The 27,702-nt window shown below is 41.8% G+C and overlaps 1 protein-coding gene across 1 annotated transcript; it reads left to right on the top strand.

Moving 5' to 3' along the window:
* ptpn9a (protein tyrosine phosphatase non-receptor type 9a) lies at positions 1-27,702 on the top strand. The gene is made up of 13 exons (XM_030730782.1): positions 1-514; positions 10,773-10,916; positions 14,889-14,978; positions 16,622-16,746; positions 17,089-17,194; positions 17,971-18,081; positions 20,386-20,702; positions 20,875-20,962; positions 21,289-21,358; positions 22,824-22,902; positions 23,000-23,150; positions 23,554-23,761; positions 25,150-27,702. The coding sequence occupies exons 1-13, from the start codon at positions 431-433 to the stop codon at positions 25,338-25,340; spliced, it is 1,764 nt and encodes a 587-aa protein (XP_030586642.1). The 5' UTR covers positions 1-430; the 3' UTR covers positions 25,341-27,702.

Raw genomic sequence — 27,702 nt, 5'->3', positions numbered from 1 at the left:
GCATAAAGGCGAGGTTCACAGCGAAAAACTTGCGATACATGGCATGGAGGAGCCAGCGGTCAGCCGCAGCCTTATGTGTGTTAAGTTAGGTGGAGGAGCTGCAGAACATGGTGTGAACCCGAGCTGAAGCAAAGCCCTCGTCTAGCTGCTCCGAGTCCTGTTCTTTTTTTTTTTTCCCTTCTTCTTCTTTTTTCCTCTTCCATTTCTAATTTCCTTCTTTCTCCTCGGTGAAATCTGACACATCAGCGGCTCTAGTTTCTGGATTGGCAGATTTACACTAATTGGCCTCTGCGCTTCGCAGTCAGGCGGTATCACTCAGCTCCAACTGTAGTATTTTAGATGCCTTCAAGTTTGAGCCAGAGGGACAACCCCTAAGCTCCGTTTCTGCACGAGGGACAGACACACGGACGTCTCCGTCATCTTCTGCTGTATGAAACGGACGCGTCTCGGCGAAAAGGTGGTCACCGATTGGACGGGAATCATGGCAGCTACTTTATCAGCGGAGGAAGAACAGGTAGGCCTCGAGAGTCCGTGTCTTTATACTTCTTTGTTTCTACGTTATACGGACTAAAAACCTTTCAGCCTTGACTCTACCTGGAGGTATTTTTGGCCCTGTGTGCACTGCGTGTGCGCGCCGCAGCGAGCGGCGATGGCAGTGCGCAATGGTGGATTTGCTGCGAAATGGTCCCGAATGCAGAGCGGAAATATTGTATCGATTTCTGGCGCATATGTTGCTCTCATTGCAGCTGAGCTGATGTGCTGCAGCGCAGGCTGAGTTTGTCTGTATCGGCCCCTGAAAATAGGGGCAAAAAAATATATTTTATTTCGTGTGTCGTAGTTAAACGACCGTGATATTACCGGGAAATGGGTTGGTGTGAGAGTTGGAAACGCTGCCCGGTTCCACATTTGGGTCATTCAGAAATATACACAGTAGAAACTTGGCTTAGCTACTGCTGTGGCAATAAAACTTGGGTGTATGTTCTATCTGAGCACCATTTAACGCAAATGTCGTCACACATTTAAGATTAGTGATGGAGGAAATGCCTCAGATATTTGTGTCTATATATAAAAAAAATTGTATTTATGAAAAAATATTTTTGCAAACTTTGCTTATACCCCCCCCCCCACCCCCACCCCCGTTTTGGATATTAGGCCTGCTTTTCAACTCTTAGGCTTAGTGAGAAAATTCTGAGAAAACTATTCCAAGAACAGGAATAGGCCTATTGGCTCATTCAAGGCTTCAAGAACTCAGAGCCTGAAGAATGGAGCATTTATTCTGGGAATGATGAGACTCCTGATTATTAGAGCAGAAGGATATGCTTGATAAATCATTTAGATGATGGACAGATAAGCAGTCGGCCATTGTGTTTGTTTTATTTATTTATGGACGTAATGTCTCAACATCCTGTTGTTCCAGCTTCTCCACTGTGAAGATGGTTTGCTTTTTCTTTTTTTTTTTGCCTTTTGTGGCTGTGAATTGAATATTCCTGAGCTTTAAAGTCTTTAACAATGTGTGAGTAGTGGGAGAATTATGCATGAATGAACATTTTTAGCCCTACAGAATATAGTCTCTGGTATCAGTTTGTCAGGTACACCTAAAACTAGAAGTCTATATTGTGGCAACCTTACAATGAGCCCTATATTCATTAAGGTTGTACAGTTCAGTATATGTTTGTGTACTGCTGATCAGTATTAGCCATTTCTTGAATAAAATAAAATAAAATAGGATGTTGTATAAATCATAAATTGAAATATATTTGAATGACTGATCGAATAAACTAGGACAGGGGCAACAAAATGCTGGAAAAACTGTGTATTCCTTTAAAAAAAAAAAAAAAAGCAAACAGACAAACAAAATCTGGAACATCTCAGAAATAATTTAGTTGGTTAGTGATATTATTGGGTATATAAAGAACATCCCTGTGAGGCTTTTCAGTCAGAAGTAAAGATAGGGAGGGGCTCAGCACTCTGGGAAAGGCTGCGTGGGCAACAGTTTTAACAATAATGTTTCTCAGCAAATTTAGGGATTTCATGATCTGCGGTTCATGGTATCATTAACAGATTCAGAGAATCCACACAAATCCCTGCACATGAGGCACAAGGCCAAAAAACAATATTTATTGGCCCTGATTTTTGGGGCCCTCGGGCAGCTCGGCATTAAAAACAAACGCTCTTCTGAGCAAAAAAAAAAGAAAAAAAATTTGTTACATGAGCTCTGGGAGACTTAAAAAGACCATTACCAGTAACTGCATCCACAAATGTAAGATGAAGCGGGTGGGGAGAGATTTAAAAGAAAAAAAACGTGATAGAATCTCTGGATCTCAATCACCTTCTCTGAAACCCAGCTCATACATGATGGGCTGAGGTGAAGTGAAAAACTGTCCTGGTCAACTGAAAATTGAAAATTTCTTTTTTGGAAATCGTGGATCCTGCGAACTGTGGGCTTAAAGTCAGCACACAGCTTGTGATGACCTTTGACACTGGTAACTTGGACATGTGTGAAGGCAGCATGAATGCTGAACGATATATAAACAGGTTTTTCATTCACTGCCACCCAGGTGATGTCTTTTTCTGGGACGGCCTTGTTGATTTAAGCAGTGTAAACCACATTCTGCACATATTACAACAGACTTTGGTTGCTAAGTTGACCTGCATGCAGTCCAGATATTTCATCCATTATGAAATGCAAAGTTTACATGATTTGCAAATTAATGCATTCAGTATTTATTTATATCATACACAACATATAATGGACCCAGTCGTTCTCAGACATCAGAATTATTCTAAAATCTTCTGTGTTCTACAGTTTCTGGTGTTTTTCCACCTCACTCACCTCATATAATTGAGTTAAACAGCACCACAGACTGCTGCCTCTAAAAATAAATGAAAGTTGAATCAACACCAGTCTGAAACACTCACAAAGTTACGGGTTTCTGCGTGGCTGTTGTATTGGATTATATAAGATTTCATCAACTCCTAGTTTAAATAGAACCCATTAAAACTATAGTGCTGTTAAGCAGGTATTTCGAAATCCAGCGTCAGCAGAGCAAAGCAGTTACTGTGGTGGAATAACAATGAGTTTGCACAAGCTAGATTTTTCATATACACTCCTTCTCGGTGCCGGTCACGCTCGTGCCTTCTCTTCCCACTGACTCCTCATCATCTGGCCAGCAGAAAGCTCCTTATCTGCCTACTCCATTTCCTGTGTGAGCCAGGGCCCCCGCTAGGGTACCGGACGCCCTCATTACATCTACAGCCTAGTGGGGGGGAAGGGGTGGGGGCTGGAGGTGTGTGTGTGTGTGTTTGTGTGCATTTTTGCATTTGTGTGTATGTGTGGTTGGGTTGCTCTCTTGGGAGTATATACTGGTGTAGTGGTACTTCATTCTAAAGGCAGCTGTTAAAAGTATTTCCACTAGACTCGGGGGTGGGGGGAAGGGGGACTTTATGAGTTACAGAGTGTGTGTGTGTCTATCATGTGCTTTAGAGTCTGTGTGTGTGTGTGTGTGTGTGTGTGTGTTGAGTCTACTCCCCGGAAGCAGCAGAGTGAGGGAAAGTGGGAATAGGGAGATAGTGACGTTATTGACTTCCTGTTTTGGTATTGACTCGTGCCAAATGGGACTCGGTGAAGTGAATCGAAGCCGCTTGGCAACAGGAGTCCTACATTTGTAAATAGATTGGCATGGCATCTATAATCAAGTAGATGCTGGAAAGACAATGTGAAGCGCAGCCACGAATCCCCTGGGGAAAAAAATAATAATAATAATAAAGAAATGCATCAGCCTTGTTGGTAGGATCAAGGTATAATCATGACGCTGCAGTCACCCTGCAGCACTGCTGTCACTAACCACTCAGTGAAATTCCAGCTGAGACACTGATACAGTCACCATGACTCCTTCTTACCAGAATGTGAATGTAGTGGACAGAGTGCTGGCATCAGTATTAGCGTCAGTACTGAGACATTCAGGATCATTTCTTGTAACCGAGCATCATGGTAGAAATAGGATTTCCAGTTTACACTCAGCTGCTGCTTCATTAGATACCATTTAGCTGCTCATTAATGCAAGTTTCCAATCAACCAATCACATGCCAGAAACTCAGTCCATTTTAAGCACGTAGAACTGGTCAATAAGAACCTGTTGAAGTCCAAACTGAGCATCAGAATGGGGAAGAAAGGTGATTTTTATGTGACTTTGAGCATGGCATGGTTGATGTACTGCAGAAACTGCTGACCTACTGGGATTTTCCCACACAACCATCTCTAGGGTTTACACAGAATGGTCTGAAAAACAGAAAATGTCCAGTGAGCGGATGTTCTGAGTGAAAATGCCATGTTGATGTCAGAGGTCTGAGGGGAATGGTCAGACAGTAACTCAAACAACAACTCATTACATCCAGGGTATGCAGAAGAGCATCTCTGAACTCACAGCACATTGAAGCTTGAAAGCAGATGTGCTACAGCTGCAAAAGACTGCAGCAGGTGCCACTCCTGTGAGCTGAGCACAGGAAACTGAGGCTATAATTGTGTGGCCTTAGCAAAGTTGGACAATAGAAGAGTGGAACAACTTTGCCTGGTCTGAGTCTCAACTTCTGCTGCAACATTTGAATGCTAGGGTCAGAATTTGGCATAAACAACACAAAAGCATGGTGCCATCCTCCCTTGTATCAATGGTTCAGGTTGCTGGTGTAATGATGTGTTGGATATTTTCTTGACATACTTTTGGCTTCTTGGTACTAAATGAGCATCACTTAAACCCCACAGCCTACCCGAGTATCGACCATGTCCATCCCTTTATGACCACAGCGTTCCCATCTTCTGATGGCTGCTTCCAGCACCATGTCACAAAGTTCAAATCATCTCATCTCATGAAACCTGGTTTCTTGAACATCACAGTGAGTTCACTGTACTCAAATGACCTCCACAGTCACCAGATCTCAATCCAACAGAGCACGTCTGGGATGTGCTAGAATGGGAGATTGGCATCATGGATGTGCCGCCCACAAATCTGCAGCAACTGTGTGATGCTGAATGTTTCCAGCACCTTGTTGAATCTGTGCTGTGAAGAATTAAGGCAGTCCCTTAGGGGGTCCTGATAATGTGGGCACTACCGGGATTACAGCAATAACACATCTAACGGCTGTTCATTTAAAAAAGACACCAGTGGCGGGAGCTGAGATGACTGCAGCACTGCTGTTTGTTGTTTCCTACCTATGCTTCAGATTTTAAATTATTGATACTGATCTTTGTCTTTGACATACTGATAGATTTAACCAAATGAGTAAATGACGAGGAAAAAAGGTTATACAACAGTATTAATTAGTTGTTTACTGTAAGCTTATTCTAAGTAAACATGCACTGATAGAATCAACTTGTTTTAATTATATAACATGACATGTTGGGCCTCAGACCCTCATCAGGCAAAGTTTGTATAAACAGAACTTTGTTTTTCTCTCCAGTTAAGAGTTTTTGATCTTGTCACTATGGTTTACTAAATATTTTTTTTCTTCTGTTGCTTGGCCAAAATAAGCCATTGGCAAATCTTAACACAGACACAAAGGAAATGTTATAGACATTCACTGTATTGCCAAAAGTATTCACTCACCCATTCAAATCAATGAATTCTGGTGTTCCAATCACTTCCATGGCCATAAAACCAAGCTGCTTCTACAAATATTTGTGAAAGAAGGGGTCGCTCTCAGGAGCTCAGTAAAGCCTTACATTACCAAGTGCAATGCAAAGCGTCAGATGCAGTGGTGTAAAGCACGCCTCCACTGGACTCTAGAGCAGTGTGTTCTCTGGAGTGATGAATCACGCTTCTTCATCTGGTAATCCAATGGATGAGTCTGTGTTTGGTGGTTGCCAGGAGAACAGTACTTGTCTGACTGCATTGTGCCAAGTGTAAAGTTTGGTGGAGGCGGGGGGGTTAGGGTGTGGGGTTGTTTTTCAGGAGTTGGGCTCGGCCCCTTAGTTCCAGTGAAAGGAACTCTTAACGCTTCAGCAGACCAAGACATTTTAGACAATTTCATGCTCCCAACTTTGTGGCAACAGTTTGGGGATGGCCCCTTCCTGTTCCAACATGAGTGCACACCAGTGCACAAAGCAGGTCCATAAAGACATGGATGAGAGAGTTCGGTGTGAAGAACTTGACTGGCCTGCACAGAGTCCTGACCTCACAAATGTGCTTCTGGAAGAATGGTCACAAATTCCCATAAACACTCCCAAACCTTGTAGAAAGCCTTCCCAGAAGAGTTGAAGTTGTTATAGCTGCAAAGGGTGGACCGACATCATATTAAACCCTATGGATTAAGAATGGGATGTCACTCAAGTTTATATGTGTGTGAGGGCAGAAGAGCAAATACTTTTGCCAATATAGTGTATACTATATTGGCAAAATTATTTAAAAAGTAATCATGATCATTGATTGGCAACATTGTTCAAAGTAGATGAGTTTATCCATGGACGGGAGGGAAATGTACCTGAATAATAAATATCAAGCAGCAGGAAATGGACATTTAAAGAGCACAGAAAGTAGGAGTGTAGGGTATAATGCACATAGATTACAAACATTTAATATTTTTAGTCAACTCATGATTCTCAGAAAGTTGAAATCATGAATATACGAACAGGCAATGAATAACTGTGTTGTGGATCTACAGCTTGCCTCACCCCATAAACCTAAAGTGCTGTCTGTGACAGGAACATTCATCTTGTTTGCCTTTCTCTTAGGTTGCTTTATTAAGCAAAAAAAAAAAAAATGAGTCATCAACATTTTCCAGCTTTTTGCTCGTTGCAAGGTTTGTAGCTTTCTTTGTCTTATACCGAAGAACATGCCTTTGAGAATGGAGGCTTTTTACTAGGCAAAGCACTCTATTTAATCCCGTCGCCTTACCAGGGCAGCCCAAATGCATGGCCAGTGAGCTGCGTTTGTGGAATCATGTCCACAGTTCAAAGTACAGCATTATAAAGGTGTCATGTGGGACATTAATGATGCTAACAGGTGTGGTTCATACCGTCGTGAATCTGCTAATTCCCGAGTGATCAATTTGTGATATATTTCCTTCTGACTGTAGTGGTCTCCTGTAGCATTGACCGACCCCCCGCCCCCCCCAGTTTAGGGCGGAGGAACATTTTTGCACATGTGGATTTTTGCTTTTAGAGCTGCAAATCAGTTGCAAATTCATCTGTTAACTCCCAACCCAGCAGCTCCCAACCACAGTGAATTTGATCAATTAGTTATTGTCTGTCATTGTCAACACAGCCAGCGAACAACCCTCACAACAAACAGGATTATGTAACATCAGCTGTGTGTTGGAAGGCCGGGAACCACGTGCTTAAAATGTTTCACTCAGCACTCGGGATGACTTGTGACCCGATACAAACTAATTCTGTACTTGCAGAAACCTCTCTGGCTATTTCGATTCATGTCAGGACCCATTAAGTTTTTTTTTTGTTTTGTTTTTTAATTAATAATCAAGAATTTAAAGGGGGAAAAAAAAATCTCCAGCTATTTCAGAAGTGGGCCAAGTCAGGCAAATATTTATGCATCCTCCAGGAATTGAATAAGTCACTCCTCCGCAGTGAGTCTTCCACAGTAATCCTGTGTGCTATCATGAAAACAAACTGGTTCATCCTCAAATTCCACTCTGGCGGATATGGCCCCTAGCGCAGAAAAACCAAACAAGACCGGCTTCTACGGAAACAGAGGGTCACTGCCTGGAGTTGGCAGGCTGTCCTTAAAAGGCTAAGAGACCGAGAGCAGCCGTCAGACCACTGAAATTTTGGAAACCTGAATGTACCTGACGGCAATCTGACAGGAAGTTGTCTTTGGCCGAAACCAAAGGGTCAACTCTTCACCGTGCAACGACAAAGAGCAGAAGGCCCGTATTAATTTGAGTGCGCTTTTTTTTTTTTTTTTTTTTTTTTTTTTTTTTTTTCATTCTTGTGGCAAAGCACTGTCTAATACATTTTTATAACTTTGAATCTAATAAGGGATAGGTGTCAGTTCTGAGACAAGAATTTTTTTAATCTAAGAAACACCTAAAAAAAAAATGTATCTTAAGAAAAGCCTTCTCTCCTCGATGTCTTTTTACCACTTGATTAAATGCTTTAGAGCTAAAGCAAAAGAAACTACAGTATCTACACTAAATTTCATGAAATGTGCTGGAGAGGTGGAGGCCAGAGGAAGAAGCCAATAAATCTTATGAATCTGGATCATTTTCTTTAAAATTGCAAGTTAATTGCATCGGCTTTGGCCGAGGACTGCGCTCTTCAAGTCCACTTTCCATTTCATAAGTCAGATTTTATATTGTGTTGATGTAGCTGGTTAGTTTTATTGCAGTTTTTACAGTAAATCTTTCCAGTAAATTTGGATTAAGGAGGTATAGCTAAAAAAACACAGTACTCCAAAGGCCACTGCTTGTGGAATTGACGGAGGTGTCACACATATCTGTGAATAGAGCTGTCTAAACTACCAGTACGGGACCGTTTTGGGTTTGTTCACTTCTCTGATTCCAAACATAGACACTGTTGTTTGGAATCAGCTCTACTGCGCTGAAAGGAGGAAACTTGCAGACACAGTTGTCACTTTTCTGTGGCAGGAACTCCGGACAGGCATGAGGTGGGGCAAATGTTTAGAGGAATGGACCCCTAAACAGCCCTTTGTAATTCCATTGCAGTGTGATACACCAGACTAATGGGGTTGCAATCATTTTGCAACAGCTGAGATGGTTAGATCAGTTCTTCGCATGTGAAATCAATGTTGGGTGACATGCCCGGCGATTTTTCTCAGCTGCTCAGAAGCAAATGCCCAGAAATGCACACATTTTTCTGCCCTAAAAACAGCCTGAAATGTTCTAAAGGGGCGATTCAGATTCCTCTAATATGGCTTGCTAATTCCTGCAGCGACCTAATTTAGCATGCAGCAGGTTTATCTTAATGAGTCATTCTAGGATTTTTTTTTTTTTTTTCCAGTTCATTGTTGACCATTGCTACCATTTTATGTCATGTTGTATCATCTATTTAATCCAGTGAAAAGCTCATAATTCAGTATGTCCTCCTCCCACATTTTTCCCATGAGAATCGGATATCAACAGGCCTCAGCCCTGTCAGGTGCAATCATCCCTCATCCCTTGCATGCTAAAGCGTCTGAACAGAGCAGAAGCTGCAGGCCCTCCTGTCTCTGAAAGCCCTGGCTTTGCCGAGGAGAGACAGTGGCGTCCTGTCTTTAGGCTCAGCGCTCATCAGTGATCGTTCTGTATTCCTAAAGAGCCGCGGATTCCCTGAACTTGACTTCCTGTCTCCCATGCGTGCCCGACTGCTGCTGCGCCCAAGCAGAAAAGCGGAACCCTGTGTTTGTAAAAGCGCAAGCTTTCATTGCCTCCTCTGTCGCCTTTTGAGGATTCACTTGGTGCTGACTCGCTAACTCTGAGAGCGGGAGGGTGTGGGGGCCTGAGGGTGTGTATAATAAGAGTAGAGTGGCAGGAAGCCCTTGAATGACTGTGGGCTAAATTCATACGTTGCTTGCAAGATGGGTTGAAGGCCTTTAAGTTACACATTTTCTAAATTACAAGTGCAGTATGTAGCCAGCAAGATGTTAAAAGTATTAAAATGCAACATTTTAAGAGTCAACTTTATTGTTATTTAAGGAAGTTATGAAAAACGTGTATTAATAGCTATCACATGTGATGAACCCACAAAGGAGTGCCATGAGTTTGCAGTTCCCCTCAGCTCTATGAAGCTTTATGGAGTTCACTTCTCTGTTTTGGTTTTTGGGCTCGCAGCTTTATGGTTTTGGCTCCCTTTTGTCACTCATAGCGTCATTTTTTGCAGCAGAGGATTGTTTTCAGCGAGCTCTTAAAAACTCTGTGCCTGCTCAGCACCAAATGGCACACAAAGTTGACAACAAGCTAGTGAAAATATGGAGCATTTGGCACCTAAAGAGCCAGATGTTTCCCTTATGGTTAATGGAGAACAAAAAAGGGGAATAAATATTGGGCACTGATGCCACATAATCTCCAGTAATCATAACATCAGTCATCGTTTTTAGCGTATCTCTGTTTAGGTCCACTGTGGCTCTTTCCTGGGGTTTCCTGTGATTTCCTAAGAAACTAATTGGCGTCATCACCTCAGACGCACATGTGCACGATTTACCATCAGACGTTTGATGGCCAATTAATCATCTTCTCTTGGAAGAGCAATGCCAAAAGCCAGTTCTGTTTTCTTTTAACAAAGCCGGGCCCACCTTTCAGTTTCAGTGACATCCTTTCAACAAGTCCAAGACAAACAGCTTTACTTGTTTTTATGCCAACACTCGACAGCTAGACAAGAGGCTTCACTGCCAAGTACTATTATGTCTGTGTAGCCTTGTCATTATAGCAGCTTCATGTCATAAACACCAGTTAAGCAGGATTCCGTTGTCTTCCGCCGTTCACGCTTTAAACTGCAAGTTTCATTTCGAGGAACAAATGTTACCCTTAACATACATGGATAAATATTTCCTGGATATTTTTTCTTTCCCTGTATGGCTTCTTCAAAAAAATGGCCTTTCCTCATGAAAAAATTGTGTCCAGTGCATTCTTTACTTCATTCTCAAGGACATACAACAGTATACACAACACTGCATCAAGCCATAAAATTACATCAAATAATCTGAGGTTGTAGATAGCACTTCCTTTGAGGATGTATCAAGTTCAAACCCCAGTTTCACTTCCTTCCTGCTTGACCCTTAGATTATGGGACAACGCAGAGTTTCTTACAACATCTGTGTCTGTTTCAGGCTACCAGGCAGTTTCTGGAGGAAATCAACAAGTGGACCAGTCAGCATGGAGTGTCCCCGTTGTCCAGGGAATTGGCCGTCAAGTTCCTCATGGCTCGCAAGTTTGATGTGCTCCGAGCTATCGAGCTGTTCCACAGTTACAGGGTAAGGGTATTGGATGTTGCTGTAACGCTCTCAGGAGCAAACGTTCAAGGTCAGCAACTCGGCGACTGAAAACGGTAGTTTTCCATTTTAGCGAGGGATTTTTCCTACATGACATGATTTATGTAACATTACAGTGATTTGACTTGCAGCTGGTAAACAAATATTGAAGTGGGCATGTTATCTGTTCAGCTCCATTCAGGGTTTGGGGCATAAGTGCTGCGATTGCAGCTGTGAGGTGGTTGAGGCTTTCTAATTTTCCATTAGTCTGTATTTTTTTTTTTTTTTTAATATTTAATGAGAATTACTCTATTTTCTTTTAAAAATAATTATTGGAGGATTAGAATCAAACAGAACTTAGTTTAGTCTCACTGCTGCAGAGCTACTGTGTAATGGAACACATGTAAAATGTGTCAGTAAAACAAAATGATAATCATGACATGAGAATGAAGAACCCACACATCAGTCCGTTTCTCTGTCCTCCTCCCTCTGCTGCTGCTATGGATTCACCACCTTCAGCTAAAGAGGGAGTCTGCTGCCGTTTACAAGCACCGCTAAATCGATCAGGTTTTGTCTTTTTGTTCGTAACAGTTTCTCAACAGTGCTGTGGTTGTGTAAAAACGACCTGCCTGGCATGTTTAAGCTTGTTGAAAAGGTGCTTTGATACAAGACTGTTCTTGACTTTGTACCCCCAAGGTTTTGATTGCATTTACCGCCTCCAACCAAAATATTTGGGAAATTCAGTAGAATTTTATGGAAATTCTAGGTAATTTCCACCAAGTCAGAATGGAAGGTTGGAGCTTTCTTTAGAAAAGCAAAGTAAAAGCTTCTCTTGGGTGGGATGTCACCTGAACTTTATGATAACTAAATTTCTGATCCAGTATTAGCGCAACATGCAACTTTCAATTCAACAGAAACTTGTAAAAACTGGACAAATTAAGTGGTTGGAAAGTTTTGATTCCTACCTATACTGCTCCAAAATCCCCACTTGTATATGATTCATCCTGCAGCTGATGTGTCCTGCATTAAAAAGAACACATCTTTATTGTATAATGCTGAAATCAGGTGTGCACAGCTAAAAGCAGAGATGGATTAGTATTGTCGCTGTGGGCTGTGCAGACAGGTGTTGTTTTGAAAAGGCTGCTGCTTCTCGGCTCAGCTTAAGGTCACGAGCAGGTGAAGGAACACCTTAGCGACAGTGATGTCACTCGTGGCGCTATATGACGCTACGCCTCCGTCAGCCGGGGCTCACAACAGCCAAAAGCGCCTCGCTTTGGCTTTAGCTATAACAAATTATTTCAGTTGTTTTGGTGAACAGATGTTTCCAGTTATTAGAAATCTAAATTTAGAGCAGTATGTACCTCATCACTTAAAATACATTCTATTTAAACATTATCAAAAGAATATGGACAGAGCCAGATGTACTGTTTTTCAGTTATGAATCACATTGGTTCTGATGGACATACATTTATGTGTAGTTTTATCAGAACCAATGTTGCAGTTAGCAACAAGTATCTATCTCTGTCCACTAAACTGTCTCTGCACCCGAATGCAAAGCAATCGAAGTCGTCTCTGAAAACCTAAGATGAAATAAACAGGTTGACGAGTGTGGGGTGTCTTCACCATGCCCAGAAACAGTAACACAAGGCCCTTTTCATTGAGCATATTTCTTCTGTTGCCAAGCAAGAGATCGCCTGAGCAGATGCATCAGAAACCTCGAGGCCTCACACACACACACACACACACACGAACCAACACACACACACTGATTGTTTTTTTTTTTTTTACAGCAGGGGATATTTCAAGAAGGCTTTTTGAGCTTTCCAGAAAGCTTGTTACTTATCGAAGTAAGAGCTGTGTTGTCATGAGAGAAGATCACTGGTTTGGTTATGAAGTTGCTCTAAAGGAGGAACATAAAGTTTCACATATTGGGCACACATGCTAAACCATATTAACACAAAAGTAGCAGTAGATGCAATTACATTCTGTGTGAAAAGTCAAATGAAATAGATTGCATGTTGCCTCTTTTTTTTTTTTTTTTTTTTTTTTCAATAGGATTAGTTTGGGGGGGTCTTTTCGAGCCTTATCAAAGCATAACAGGCAAATATCATCTATTCATCTCAAATGGTCACCTCCAATTGCTGATCATCTCCCTTTTTTGCTTCCTGTTTGTTTGTTGTGCACTTAGCCACCACCCTGGGGGGGAGAAATAAACTGTAACAACTGGCTGTATAATCTTCTGCTGTAGGGATATCGAGAGGCCTGACAGTGAGAAAAAAGATGAGTTGAGTTTAAGGACTAAAGGGACAGTTGGATATTGTTACCATCAAGCTGGAAGCTGATAAAGATGAAACCTTCTGGGCGGCAGCATGGGATCAGACTTAATGATCTGCTCTGGTTCACCAATCCAGCAAATTTCCCAGACAAGTTTCACACAAATTCTAACGGCCCGAACAGTTTCAGGATGCAGCAGGAATTTAGCACGGCCCTTTTTTTCATAAAGTCATTTCAATCATCAAGGTAGGTTTCAGCAACGAGTAGCTGGCCTGCATAAACGCGACTCATTCATGACTGCCGTGAATGTGACTTTGAGAAGGATTAGTCTCCCCTGCCATCCCAGAGCTCATTTAACACAGTTTAATGCTGTGTCAGCACCAGGACGCAGGCTGGGGACAAGTCAAAAAACTTGGAGAGAAATTTTCCAGTGTGCTGTTTGTTTGGAGGGGTAGAGCAGTGAGAGGCTGGCAGTCAAACTGTGCTGCTTCTTGGTGTCATACCTTCTACTCTTAAGTACTGTGAGCAGTTTCACTGAGTCATGCATGGCACCTTTTAATAAACCGAGGTGAGCACCGCAAGTGCAGAAAGCTTTAAATTTTGCCATGAAGTTAAGAACCCAACCTGGTTCGGTGCCATAAACGATAAACCAAGGATCTGTTTGTTTTTCACTTGGTATACAGGATTGTTTTCTTCCTATTTTGGATTGAGATCCTACTGTAATGTTACTAAATGCTATTAAACCACAAGTAAACCAGCTAAGTGTTACATTAAGTAGGCTGGCAAGCTTCAAGCTGGCCTGGTTCAAGCAAAATATCACAGCATCTCAAATGACTCCATGGTGAGGGAACTGCAAGCTAATCCCAGCACTTCCGAGCTGAAGAACATCATGAATGTCTTTGTGGAATTTAGCACTGTGTAACGGCAATGAGAGACTGCTTTCATTGATCTGATTTATGCCTGTCAATACTCTCTTCCTTGGTGTTGGCCTAACACACACATTCCTAGTGGTGCACAGAAGGATTTTTACTGACATCAGCTGGTTGGTTTGCACACTGCCACATTCAAAGCAGATCAGTCCCTGTTATAGGTTATGTACTCAGTCATAGGCCTTCTCTTGATTCAAATGCAGGTCTTTGTAAGTGTGCAGCCCTGAAACACTGACCCTTGATTCAACGTGACAGATCATGCTGTCCTGGGCAGCTACAGAATGCAGGATGTGATTGCACTCAATCAAAAGGCAGTCTGCGTTTTGTGGAGAGGAAGTGTGCTAATATGTAACCCTATCATTTCCTTCTGATATATTTCAGGCCATAATGGCAATCTAGTGAGGTCTATCTGTACATCCCATTATCATTACAGACCCGAGTGCTTGCAATCTTAAAAGGAATAAGAGGGTTGCAGTGAAATCAGTGAGTGGAAAATGCCTCTGTCTAAAATCACTGTAAAGGAAATTCAGCAGTGGGAACTTCAAATACCTCCAGTTTATTATTATTCAAAATAAATCAGTAAGTTCAACTGTAAATTGAAATGACATGTCCAAGTTAGAGTTTAAGACTTCCCCAAAAAAAAAAAAAAACCTAGCAGAGAGGAATCCTCCCGGCAGGAAAGCCAGGCAGGTGATTCACTATTGTTCAGAGAGGAATTTGCCTCAAGTGACGGCATCTTATGGCTTCACCTGCTGTGATCTGTTTTCTTCAGGAAACGCGTCTTAAAGAAGGAATTGTCAGACTTCAGCCTCAAGAGGAGCCTCTGCGGTCAGAGCTGCTCAGTGGAAAGTTCACTGTGTTGGTAAGTGCGTTCCCTAAATATCCTCCGCATTTAGGATCCATTCAAGGTATACTGTGTAATGTGTCCACATGGAAATGTCCAAAAAAAAAAAAACCCCAAAAAAAACAGCTAGACCAATGTTGTGTATATATTTAGTCAGTTTGTATAACCTACCTCATCCCAGTGTTTCCAGTGACATTTAAACACTGGGAAATGTGTGCTTATCCACAGCTGGAAGTAATCCGTGACAAATTTTCTCCATCAAACTGATTTTTTAAATGGAGAAAATTTGTTGTGGAGTAATTGTCACAACAAGTTTCCTTCATCAGTTTCTGTTTGATAATGCTTGCTGGAAACTTCAGTGACCCCAGCTTTTTTTGTGTGTGTGTGTGTGTGTGTGTGTGTGTGTGTGTGTGTGTGTGTGTGTGTGTGTGTGTGTGTGCTGGGGGCTGTGGGCTGGGGGCTGTGGGCTGTTTTTTGTAAAAACTGAAATTGAAGCCAATAGAGTGGCAACATCACAGGCATGTTGTGGAAAATCAGCAGCCATCTACTTTCACAGCAGTGTTTTTTTTTTTTTTGTTGTTTTTTTTTTTTTTGTTTGTTTGTTTTTTGGGGTTTTTTGAATTTGCAAATGCATTACTTCACTCTTTATTGAAAGTAACATTTAGACTGCACACTCAAAAACCAGGCTCTCATAGTGATGCACTTTTGGGGGGGTATTTGTTGACGTTCCCAGATGGTTTCCCGGTGTGAGATAAATTTAGCCTTTTGTCAGCCAAATTGTAACCATTAAAGATGCCGCCTTCCACTGCACGCGCACACACACATGCGTACACACACACACAGGCACCCACACACTCACTCCCATTTCCCTGCATTTCCCTTTTTTCCTTCCCCACTGACGTGCCACAGTGGCATTGATGCTGCATATCCTCTTGCCTGACGTCGGAGTGCTCCAGTCTCAGCAGCGGGCATCATATCCTGTCTGATGTATTTTTAGACCTCATGCCAGAGAATACAGGCTTATTTACTTACAAAGGACTGTTCTGGAGGATCTCTGCTCAACACCTCCATTCAAGTGAAGAGCCCCCACCCCACCCCCCACCCCCCAGCCTCAGCCCTGCTCAGCTTTGGCTTGGAAAACGTGTTCCGTGTCTACCCCAGGAAGAAAATAAAGAGGTCCAAGACCTGCAGCATCAGTAATGTTCATCCTGTCAATTTTTTTTTTTTTTTTTTTTTTAAACATATGAACCTAAGTGCCCCCCTGTGGTCATGTATGTTAGTTTGTTTGTTTTGTTTTTATTTTTGTTTTTTCCAGTTCTTAATTTATGCAGCTCTGTTTGGGTGTTGTTGTCACACTTGGTGAACTAGTGAACTCCTTCCAAACACAGTTTCTATGGCGTTACAATTCATGCATCTGAGAAGTTTTAATGCTATATTTAAAATATTCATCACAATATTCAGAATAAGGAAATGTGTAAGCTAGAGCTCATTTTGTGCTGCTTTACTCGTGGCTCAAGGGTAAACAACAGAGAATGAACCCAGTGCCAATAAACAATCCCTGGTTCAGTACAGGGGAAAACAGTTGGCAGGAGAATTGTGATGAATGGATTTTACTCGGTTGAATGATAACCTGCCAGTGTTGTGTATTTGTGTATTTTCAGAGTGTACGAGACCCTTCAGGGGCCTCCATCGCCTTGTACACAGCCAAACTTCATCACCCCAACAAGACAGGCAACCACGTGGTGCTTCAGGCCCTCTTCTACCTCCTAGATCGGGCTGTGGAAAGGTGAAGACTGCAGTTTTCAGTAGAAGCTGCAACAAAACTGCCACATTTGTTTTGAATTATTGCTCCAACACTATTTGATAAGCACTGGGTATTTGTTTTATTTTGAAAAATACTGCATGCAGTGCATTGTAATCTAATAGCATGCTTGACCTAGACTACCAAGCATGTCATCCACTTTTACTTTTCTTTGAGGGAATCCTTAAAATTTAATTCCAGTTTTGTACATTTAAAAAAAAAAAAAAAAAAACTTAACTGGCAATTATGTTTTGAAAGTTAATTAAGTTGGATCAGACAGTTTTTATTTATTTACATTTTTTATTTTTATTTTTTCCCCCCACACAGCTTCGAGACTCAGAGGAACGGCTTGGTGTTTATCTATGACATGGCAGGCTCCAACTACACAAACTTTGAGCTGGACCTCAGCAAAAAGATCCTCAACTTGCTCAAGGTTTGGGATTACAGTGCTGTATAGTGACTAGCTGCTGTAAATAATTATGTACATATACAGAGAATGCCCAGAGTACGCCTCTCCAAAAATGAGACACACACTCTGGAACTATTTGCACAACTAGATGTAAACATTGCTTTATTTCTCAAAAGGAAATAAAAATCTTCGATCCTTTCCAGGGCTGCAGAGTTCTGTTCATCTTGTAAAGAAGTGTGTTTTTTTTTTTTTTTTTTTTTAGTGTGGCATCTACCAGGATTTAAGTAACTGTCCAAAGGGCAAAATGAATGGCTCACCGAATGAATGGACAAGCTTAAGTATTACTTAATCCATACACAGTGACTGTGTAATACTTAGTGGTTCTTATATTGGCAGATACCTGCAGTTCTACTACATTTAAGTGAGTTATGCTTTAAACATGTAGTAGTATGTCAGCTGGAGTTGGTAACACAGAAGCAGCAGTTGATCCACATATTGATCTCTCTGGAGCAGCTGAGTTGTCCTCAGTCACAAACAGTATAATTAATACCATAAGATAAACTCGTGAAGGCCTGACTTTATGTTTTGGACTGTCTCCTGTGTTTTCACTTCACCCTTGGAAATTATCACCTGTAAGTTTTGGAGACTGTGCAGGTTGTGTTTTTTTTTTTTTTAGGAAAGAATTTCTTTTCTTATTTCAAATTCAATAATCTAAGAATTTTTAGCAGAATATTTAAATTATGACTTTGAAACAAAGGATCAAATTGTTTACTGTAATTTGTGCTGTCTCTGTCCACCAGGGGGCGTTCCCTGCCAGGCTGAAGAAAGTGTTGATTGTCGGGGCCCCAGTTTGGTTTCGAGTGCCCTACAATCTGCTCAGCCTGCTTCTCAAGGAGAAACTTAGGGAGAGGGTAAACACTTTGATTACTTCTCAAACCAGCTCTTCAGCTTAATTTTTATGATGATTCATTAAGAGAAAAAGAAAAATGTTCTTCATCTTTCTCAAATGGCAGACGGTGAGTGAGTGATTCAGTGTACCAACTGAGCAAGTCATTATAAGATTCTCTAGCCACTTAGCCATCCTGCTGCCTCACACATGCCTGAGATGTTGAATCACTGGAGTCAGTCACCCGCCCACTTTATTACCCTTGATTATTTTATTAGTATGGAATTGAAGAGGCACTGTGCATGGAATTATTTTATGCCAAGAATAGGAGATAAACTGTGAATGAAAATACAAGATAAGCATAAAAAACTTGACTTGATGCGCCTGCAACAGGATACCAATAAGTCCATGTCATCAATAATCAATTTTGCATAGGCAGGTTCCTAACTGAATGAAGTGACACAAAAGTATCTGCACAGCAGCTGTAATTGCAGCTGGTTAAATTCTATAAATATTAAGAAAGATGCCTCAATGCTTCCTTTACTAGCTCCTTTAACAGTGGGCCTGTGTAAGGTAACACAGCAATGCACCATCATGTAAACTACTGCTGCATTTTCCATCTGATCCCATAACTAAATTATGTGTATGTTATAAACTTGCAGATGAGCTGTGAATGTTAGGCTATGCTTTAGCTCACATAAAAACTCTAAAAATACAGAATGATATTAAAATGATCATTTTGAATGTTGCTATACTGCTGTCCTTTAAAACTGCTATCAGTTAAATTTTACATCAGTCATAAATTAATAAGTTAAAGTGGATCATCTCTTCAATGAAAAGAGAATATGAGCAGACATGAAGCTGAGCAAACTGGTGGCCTGTATTCTTTTTTTTTTTTTTTTTTTTTTTTTAAATTTGAAATAACCTTTCTAACAAATTGATATTTATTATTTCACTAGGTTGTCTAATTTTTCTGAGAGTGTACTCTGTTTTGTGCAGGTTACATAAATATAAAAGGAACACTTAGAAAACACATCAAATTTCAATGGGGGGAAAAAAAAATCATGCTGCATATCTATACTGATATGGACTGGGTAATGTGTTAGGGAAGAAAGGATGCCACATCGCATGGAAATGATCGATCTACAGACGGCTGAATTCAAAGATACTCGAAGTGAAAAAATGATGCAGGAGGCAATTTGCAGAAATTGAACTGCATCAACTTAAAATGGTATGGAGTAGTTTGTATGGCCACCACGTGCTGGTGTCCATGCCTGAGAACACTGGGATCTTCCCCTAATGAGACAACAAATGGTGTCCTGGTGGATCTCCTCCCAGATCTGGACCAGGACATCACTGAGTTCCTGAACAGTCTGAGGTGCAACCTGGCAGTGTCAGATGGATCGAAACATAATGTCCCAAAGGTGTCGATTGGATTCTATTAGGCGAGTGTGGGGGCCAGTCAATGGTATCAATTCCTTCATCCTCCAAGAACTGCCTGCATACCCTCACCACATGAGGCCAGACATTGTTGTGCACCAGCGTAGGGTCTGACATTGGGTCCAAGGATTTCATCCTGATACCCAAATGGCAGTCAGGATGCTGTTGCCTAGCCTATAGAGGTCTGTGTGTCCCTCCATGGAGATGCCTCCCCAGACCATCCCTTACCCACCACCAAATGGGTCATGCTGAACAATGTTACAGGCAGCATAAAGTTCTCCGCGGCTTCTCCAGACCCTTTCATGTCTGTCACATGCTCAGAATGAACCTGTTCTCAAAAGCACAGGGTACCAGTAGTTGACCTGCCAATTCTAGTATTCTATGGCAAATGCCAGTCAGGCCCCACAGTACCAAGTAGTGACGTTGGACCCTCAGGCTACCCTCATGAAGTCTGTTTCTGATTGCTTGGTCAGAGACATTCACACCAGTGGCTGGTGGAGGTCATTTGGTAGCTCTGGCAGTGCTCATCCTGTTCCTCTTTGTACAAAGGAGCAGATATCGGTCCTACTGGTGGGTTAAGGACCATTTATGGCCCTGTCCAGCTCTCTTAGAGTAACTGTCTGTCTCCTGGAATCTCCTCCATGCTCTTGGGACTGTGCTGGGGATGCAGCAAACCTTCTGGCAATGGCATGTATGGATGTGGCATCCTGGAGGAGTTGGACTACCTGTGCACCCTCTGTAGTGTCCAGGTATCACTTCATGCAGTAGTAACACTGACTCTGGCCAAATGCAAAACTAGTGAAAAACAGTCAGAAAAGATGAAGAGGGGAAAAATGTCTGTGGCCGTAGATATATATTTTTGTGACAATGCCATCTCTCCCGACTCCAGGTTCAGATGGTAAAAATGGCTGAGTTGCGCCAACACCTCCCCAGAGACTGTCTCCCTCAGCACCTCGGTGGCCTGCTGCCTCTGGACGCATACAGCTGGAACCAGCAGTTACTGGCTGGCCAGAATGGCAGAATAGACCCTGTGGATGAGTTGGTGGCCATCCCCTTTGAAGATACCTCCATTCATGTCCCTGGACCCGAGTCCATGCGCCCTCAGGAGCTGCTGGCCCACCTCGGCAGGCTACAGCGCTCAGGCATCCATCAGGAGTATGAGGAGCTGCGCAAAGAAGCACCGCCCGGAACCTTCCACTGTGCACAGTGAGTTCGCAGCCGCAGGTTTAGATTGAAATTTAATGTTGGGTCTTAACAGCCCATTTATAGACCTCATATCCCTGCCAGTGTCACATGTTAGTAGGTAGAATGTGACCAGAAAACTGACACTTGAGTTCAGTCTTTGTTGATTGTAATTGGATTGTTAATTTGTCTACAGAGCAGCCTACAATCAGGAGAGGAATCGCTATGGCGACGTGCTGTGCCTTGATCAGACAAGAGTTCGTTTGAAACCCAGAAAGAATGAGGTAAATGCTTTTTAAAATGTGCACATCACTGGTGTCATTGATATCAGAAGGCGGGGGGGGACCATTCATGGTCACTCTCGGCTGCCAAGAAATGTGCCAAGCTTAAAAATTCTAACTGGCTGCCACACTCCTCGTACTCTGCTTTACAAGCTAGCTGGTGGTTGTCCAGCACTAGTGGACAACTAAAGTCTAAAGTCGTTTAATGCTCCCTCAGCCCATGGAGACAATTTAGTACCATCTCTACAGGCTGTAGCACACTCCCCTGAACTGACAGTGTATTTGGCATTCTTTGCACCTTATGTGACGGAGTTTTGTTGCTCTCACAGAGATCTGACTACATCAATGCGAGCTTCATGGATGGCTACAAACAGAAGAATGCATACATTGGTACTCAAGGTACGATAACTGTCCCAAAGTTTTAGTTTCTTATTCTATTTTTAGTTCATTAGTTCTTTTATTTAGAGGGGTTTCTTTTATAATATGTTATTGATTCCAATTGAACACACAGTCCTCACATTTAATGATCTCCAATTACAGCCCCAGACATTAAATTATTCCATTCTTTAAAACAAGAGGGGGGGTTCATGAGAGCAATCACTCATTCACTGATAGGACCACAAGTTCTGATGGGTTTTGCAACATGCACCGGAACACACATGGCAGCCAACCATGTGCATAACTTATAATGAAGCATTCCTCCTTTCACTACAGGAATCCCTAAGCTGCTTGGATCATTTCTAGGATTAGTGGGAAGAACGCTAACACTAATGACCGTGTACCTGATAACATCTGCAGCATTTTACTTAAGCTTGTGTTGGTAAACACGCCGCCTCCAAGAATGCTGGCAAAACCCTTGGCTCACTTCTGGGAGTAACGCTAGCTATTATATGAAAGTATGATGTTTGCTTGTATGAAGAACAACTCTGGAGGAATAACTTGAATTAGACTAAACGAGCTGAAGTGACGCTCGACTCTGACAGTTTTTTATGTAAATGTATACTCCAATGTTTATGTGAGCATTTTCAGAAATGATAACGTCATGTTTACTCATAACATGACAATAATAATGCCACTGTAATTTACAGCATGATGAGGTTATTGCAGTTGGACTGCTAAACTGCACCTAATATGCTCATTTCCAGGACGAGTATCGCTTTTGATGACTCAAAGTCCAGAATGAGCCTTTTTTTTTTATCTCATGCAGCCCCATTGTTGGGGAGGGACATACCTTCTATTTGACTTCATACAGAACAAAGAGTAGAAAAAAACATCGTGTTTAGAGCAGCCTTAATCATGAGGGATAACTGGTGCGTATGCTGACCTCATAATTTGCAGCATTGGCTGTGTTTAATGTAAGCTCCCACCGTTGAGACAGTTCATATATATTAGGAAATAAGAAAAAGCATAATAAGTCCACTTTAAACTATTGAAATCAGTGTTTAGTTTTTTGTTTAATGTGACACTGAGACTGCTGTTTTTTAAAAGGGAAAAAAAGTGAGGACATCATGACTCAGCATAAGTTGTAAGTTGTTTTTAAGCAGATGCTTGTCAGCGACTGGGTCAAAAGATGTTAGATGTTTGAGACATCTGGAGAAACTGTCTCCGCTTCTTAGTGCAAGTTTGGAGTTGTTCATTAAAAAGGAGACAGAAAGGACTACTAAGGTCAAAATTATTTGTCAGTGGTGCATAATGAGCTGAATAATGTTTGTCTTTATTATGAGTTAATATATCTCATTAAGGAGCTCCTCCATGCAGTTAAATGGATATGACTCATTACACTGTGATCACTGACTTTTTTTTTTTTTTTTTTTTTTTCCCCTGCAATTGTAATTTGCTTCGATTCTCCCGTTGTACTGTGTAGGACCACTGGAAAGGACCTACGGTGATTTCTGGAGGATGGTCTGGGAACAAAATGTCCTTGTTATTGTCATGACAACCAGGTAATTGAGTTGATGAAACAGAAAGCTGCAGTTTTTTTCCTTTTTTAAAATGAATCACAATTAATGTTATCGAGCACGCCCCGACCCTCTGCTGCAGGACAGATGAAGGCAGTCGGAGGAAGTGTGGACAGTACTGGCCTCTGGAGGACGGCGGACAGGAGGTCTACGGCCACATAGCGGTGGTGAACCAGAGGGTGGACCGCCACACCCACTACAACCACACCACCCTTGAACTGCACAACACTGAGGTAAAAATATGCATTTCTCTTAATGTTGCAGTCAAATAATCTGAGATTCATTTTCCTCTCTCACTGGGAAGTCACAGGAAATGTTAGATTACTGAGTGTAGTATTTAGCCATTTTTGCTTGCATCCAATTTTTTATGCTGAGCTACTCATCTGTTAGCAGAGAGTGGTATTGATCTCATCCAATTCTTTGCTTCCCCAAAATGTCAAAGTACTCCATTTATCACTGTAGTTGAACAATGCTTGACAAGCAGGATGTATTTTCCATCATACAAAAAGCATGTAATTGTCAAAATACTTATGTATGTATGTGTGTGTGTGTGTGTGTGTGTGTGTGTGTGTGTGTGTGTGTGTGTGTGTATGTATGTATATATGTATATGTATGTGTGTGTGTGTGTGTATTCAGACATGTGAACAGAGACAAGTGAGTCATTTCCAGTACCTCAGCTGGCCCGACTACGGCGTACCCACCTCAGCAGTGACTCTGATTGACTTCCTGGGAGCTGTGAAGAGACAACAGAGAAAAATGGTCAAGGCTCTGGGATCTCAGTGGACAGGCCACCCGCTGGGACCTCCAATGGTGGTCCACTGTAGTGCAGGGATTGGGAGAACAGGTGAGGTCCAGGAAATAAACTTTCTTCCTCAGCTAAGGCCTCAGTCACACATTTCAGTCAGCAACCACCAGTTGTTTAAAAAAAAAGTGTGTTCCCTGACTAGTTGGCAAGTGGTTGCTGGCCGTTGGTGGGTGAACCAGTCGCAAAGAGGGTACTGCACCAAAAACTTCCTTGCGGTTACTTTGGTCACTAGCCGATTGCTGTGCTTGCCCATAGTCTGCATAGAAGATGCCTGCTCATCTGCAAACACTCATGAAGAAACACGGAGAAGGTTTGCCTTCAAGTTGAAAGTTGTATCTTTTGAAATGCACTATATTCCCAAAAGTATTCGCTCCTTTGCCTTCACACGCATATGAATTTGAGTGGCATCCCATTCTTAATCCATAGGGTTTAATATGATGTCGGCCCACCTTTTCCAGCTGTAACAACTTCAACTCTTCTGGGAAGGCTTTCCACAAGGTTTAGGAGTGTTTATGGGAATTTCTAACCATCTTCCAGAAACACATTTGTGAGGTCAGGACTCTGTGCAGGCCAGTGAAGTTCTTCCACACCAAATTTGCTCATCCATGTCTTTATGGTCCTTTGTTTTGTGCGCAGCCATGTTGGAACAGGAAGGAGCCATCCCCAAACTGTTCCCACAAAGTTGGGAGCATGAAATTGTCCAAAATGTCTTGGTATGCTGAAGCATTAAGAGTTCCTTTCACTGGAACTAAGGGGCAGACAAGTACTGTTTTCCTTGTTATAATACCACTAACAGTTGACTGTGGAATATTTAGAAGCAAGGAAAATTCATGACTGGACTTTTTGCACAGGTGGCATCCTATCACAGTACCATGCTGGAATTCACTGAGCTCCCGAGAGCGACTCATTCTTTCACAAATGTTTGTAGAAGCAGTCTGCATGCCTAAGTGCTTTGGTTTTATACACCTGTGGCCATAGAAGTGATTGGAATATGTGAATTCATTGATTTGGAGTGATTTTGGGTGAGTGAATACTTTTGGCAGTATAGTGTATGCTGGCTCCAGTGCTAAGCCATGGCTTTTTCTTTGATGGCAAACATTCTCAGTTTCATGTCGCACTTCAAGTTTTTATTACTGCTCGACAAGTAGATGCTGAGTACTCCCAGAGAAGTTGGACTCTTCATGCAAACTGTGGATGACCACAGCAATCTGCTAGCAACCAAAGCAATCATAAAGAAGTTTTTGGTCCTGCACCCTCTTTGCATCAACCAGCAACTACTTGCAAACCAGTCTCTATGCCTGTGTGACTGAGGCCTAAGCAATATGTTTAACAGACTGGATGAGAATAAGGCTTTTAACCAAGATGATGGCGTTTCATTGTCACTAATCTTTTCTTAAAAAGTGTCACTGACGGGCTGTTGTCAACAGGTACCTTCTGTGCCCTGGACATCTGTCTGTCCCAGCTACAGGACGTAGGCTCACTTAACGCGTGCCAGACAGTGCGGCGCATGAGAACACAGAGGGCCTTCAGCATTCAAACCCCGGACCAGTACTACTTCTGCTACAACGCCATTTTGGAGCACGCCCAAAGACAGGGCCTCATCCCAGCCAATCAGTGAGCTTCAGCCATGACTTTCCAGACCAGTCCATAAGCCCTGTGATTCCTGCAGTCAGTCTGTTAACCCCAAGCCATGTTAGCCCAGGAAAAGTAACTTCCTCACAGACGCTGTCTCTTTTAAAACTAGGCCATTGTTTACTGGCAGACCAGGACAAGACGGTGACAATAAACGGCTTGATTGTTTGATTGTTGACTTGTTTGGGGGGTTTTTTTGTTTTGGTTTTTTTGGGTTTTTTTAAATATGATGACATTCTGGCTGCCAATAATGTGACTTTTTGTTTTTGCCAAACATATCTCCAAAACTGCATGTTGGCGTGAAGAACCTGCTCAGTGCTGCGCAGTTATGTTGCGTGTGTGAGATCAGACCCGCTGGATGAAGTGAGATAATGTTGGTTGACCTTTCATTCATTTATTTATTTGTTGCTGATGGTTTAGGGACCTTTTTTTTTTTTTTTTTTTGTTTTTTTTTAAAGGAAGTAGTTTACCCCAAGAGCTAAAACCCTTTAACATGGCCGCACAGTCCAAAAAGGCTTTTACATTTCCCTTAACTGCTGCTGTTGTGTTTCATGGCCATATAAATTCCACCTAGGATGAATTACTTCCTGTACAAGAGCTGAGATGGACTTGTGGCTGCTATCTTGCTTCGTGTTTTCTTGGACAAATTGTACTTAGCGAAGTTGGGGAATAAGATATTGACATTGTTGTCATTTTGGGGTAACATTCCTTGAAAACAGTACCATGTCTGTTCACGTGTGGAAGTGTGGTCTATGTTATGTAACAGTAGCTCGTGATAAATGTTTGAACTTTGGGAGAGTCAGATTTGGGATATTTTCCACCACTGTCCCTTCTCACGTGTAGAACTTGGGAGGAAATGGTCTGGTTCAAACGTGCCTACACCGCTGGAAGTGCGGTTTAGGCGAGGTAGCTGCCTGATCAGACCATCCTGTAAGTGGCGCACATGACACCCACTTGCTGGCAGTGGATGTAGCGGGGAAAACTAATTGTGCTTTTTCACAGACTTTCTAATGAAGAGCTGGCAGGTTGAAGACCGGCTAATGACCGATTTCGGCTGTGGACGTTGGATGTGAAAATGGCTCCAGATGGTACGAGCTAGTTTTCACATAGTCTCAGGAGCGTCATACTGAACACGAGGTGGTGAAACCACAGTCACAGAATTCATTTTCCCAAGAAGCCGTTTCATTCCGTAGATGCACTCTCCTCAGCCTGAATGAGTAAAGCACATCCAAAAATGATAATCCTGTCAGATCCCAAATGGCGTTAAGTCTTGTCTGTGATCACTCCTTAAATTACTGTCCATGTTCCTTTTTTTTTGTTTGTTTTTGTTTTTTTTCTTTTCAGCTCAAGGACCGTTTCAGCTAAATATGGAGTCCATGGCAGCTTTTCTCTGTGAGCTGTGCCATTAATGCTTTAGTTATTGTGGGAATGTATTGCTGAGCTCCCCACACATATGCGCACACACTTGTTTAGAGCAGTTCATGCTGCAGTTACCACTTACGCGTGCATCTGTACATCAGTTAAGACCTCATGAGTAGTGCAATAATTTTGTTTTGTTTTTGTTTTTTTTGGTTAAACTGATCACGTCTTGGCACTTTGAAATAACTATTCCCAACGTGCTCTGAGATTGGTCATTGTGGCAAAAGGATGGGAGGACAAATGAGGCTTCATAGTAGTAATTTAGCTCTATACGTGATGCTGGGATAACTTGATTATTATTGTAAATTTAGTGACTCCTAAATATAAACCATTTAGTAATGTTTACTGTAAAAAAAAAAAAAAAAATCTGCATAGAGCTTTATTGGGACAAATTGAGCTGATTTTACTGGGAAACTAGACAATGATAGAGTTGAACCAAGCACAAATCTGTGCCTACACCTTATGACGTCCATCTGGGAAACGTGAGCATCAGAAACTTAAGTATATTTTCATTATTATTGTGTTATTTTCAGTTCTACAGACTGTGGTTGAAATCTGTGCTTTGGTCCCAGTATCTTGCCATTATTATTGAGCACATCTACAAAAACTGTGTGTTATATGTTGCATTATGTCGTTGCTGGGTAAAAACAAAAAAAGTGTTCTTTGCTACAGAATTCATATTGAATTTGCTTGTAGTGAAGCATTTTTTTTTTTTTGTCTGCCATCCTCCATGTAGTCTGATTTGTAGAGTTTCTTTTCCTTTCGATGATGCACACAAAATGTGCGCTATTTTATTTTTCTATTATTCAACAACTGTTTTCATACGATTAGCTAGGATTATACAATTATCTACATTAATTTTATATTTGTTCTGTTATAACCTGTTTATCATTTGTATGACTAGTGATTCAAGTTATACTGTATTAAAT

This window comes from Archocentrus centrarchus, chromosome 6 (genome assembly GCF_007364275.1).
Source record: "Archocentrus centrarchus isolate MPI-CPG fArcCen1 chromosome 6, fArcCen1, whole genome shotgun sequence".
Classification (NCBI taxonomy): domain Eukaryota; kingdom Metazoa; phylum Chordata; class Actinopteri; order Cichliformes; family Cichlidae; genus Archocentrus; species Archocentrus centrarchus.
This window is presented reverse-complemented; position numbering and strand designations above follow the sequence as displayed.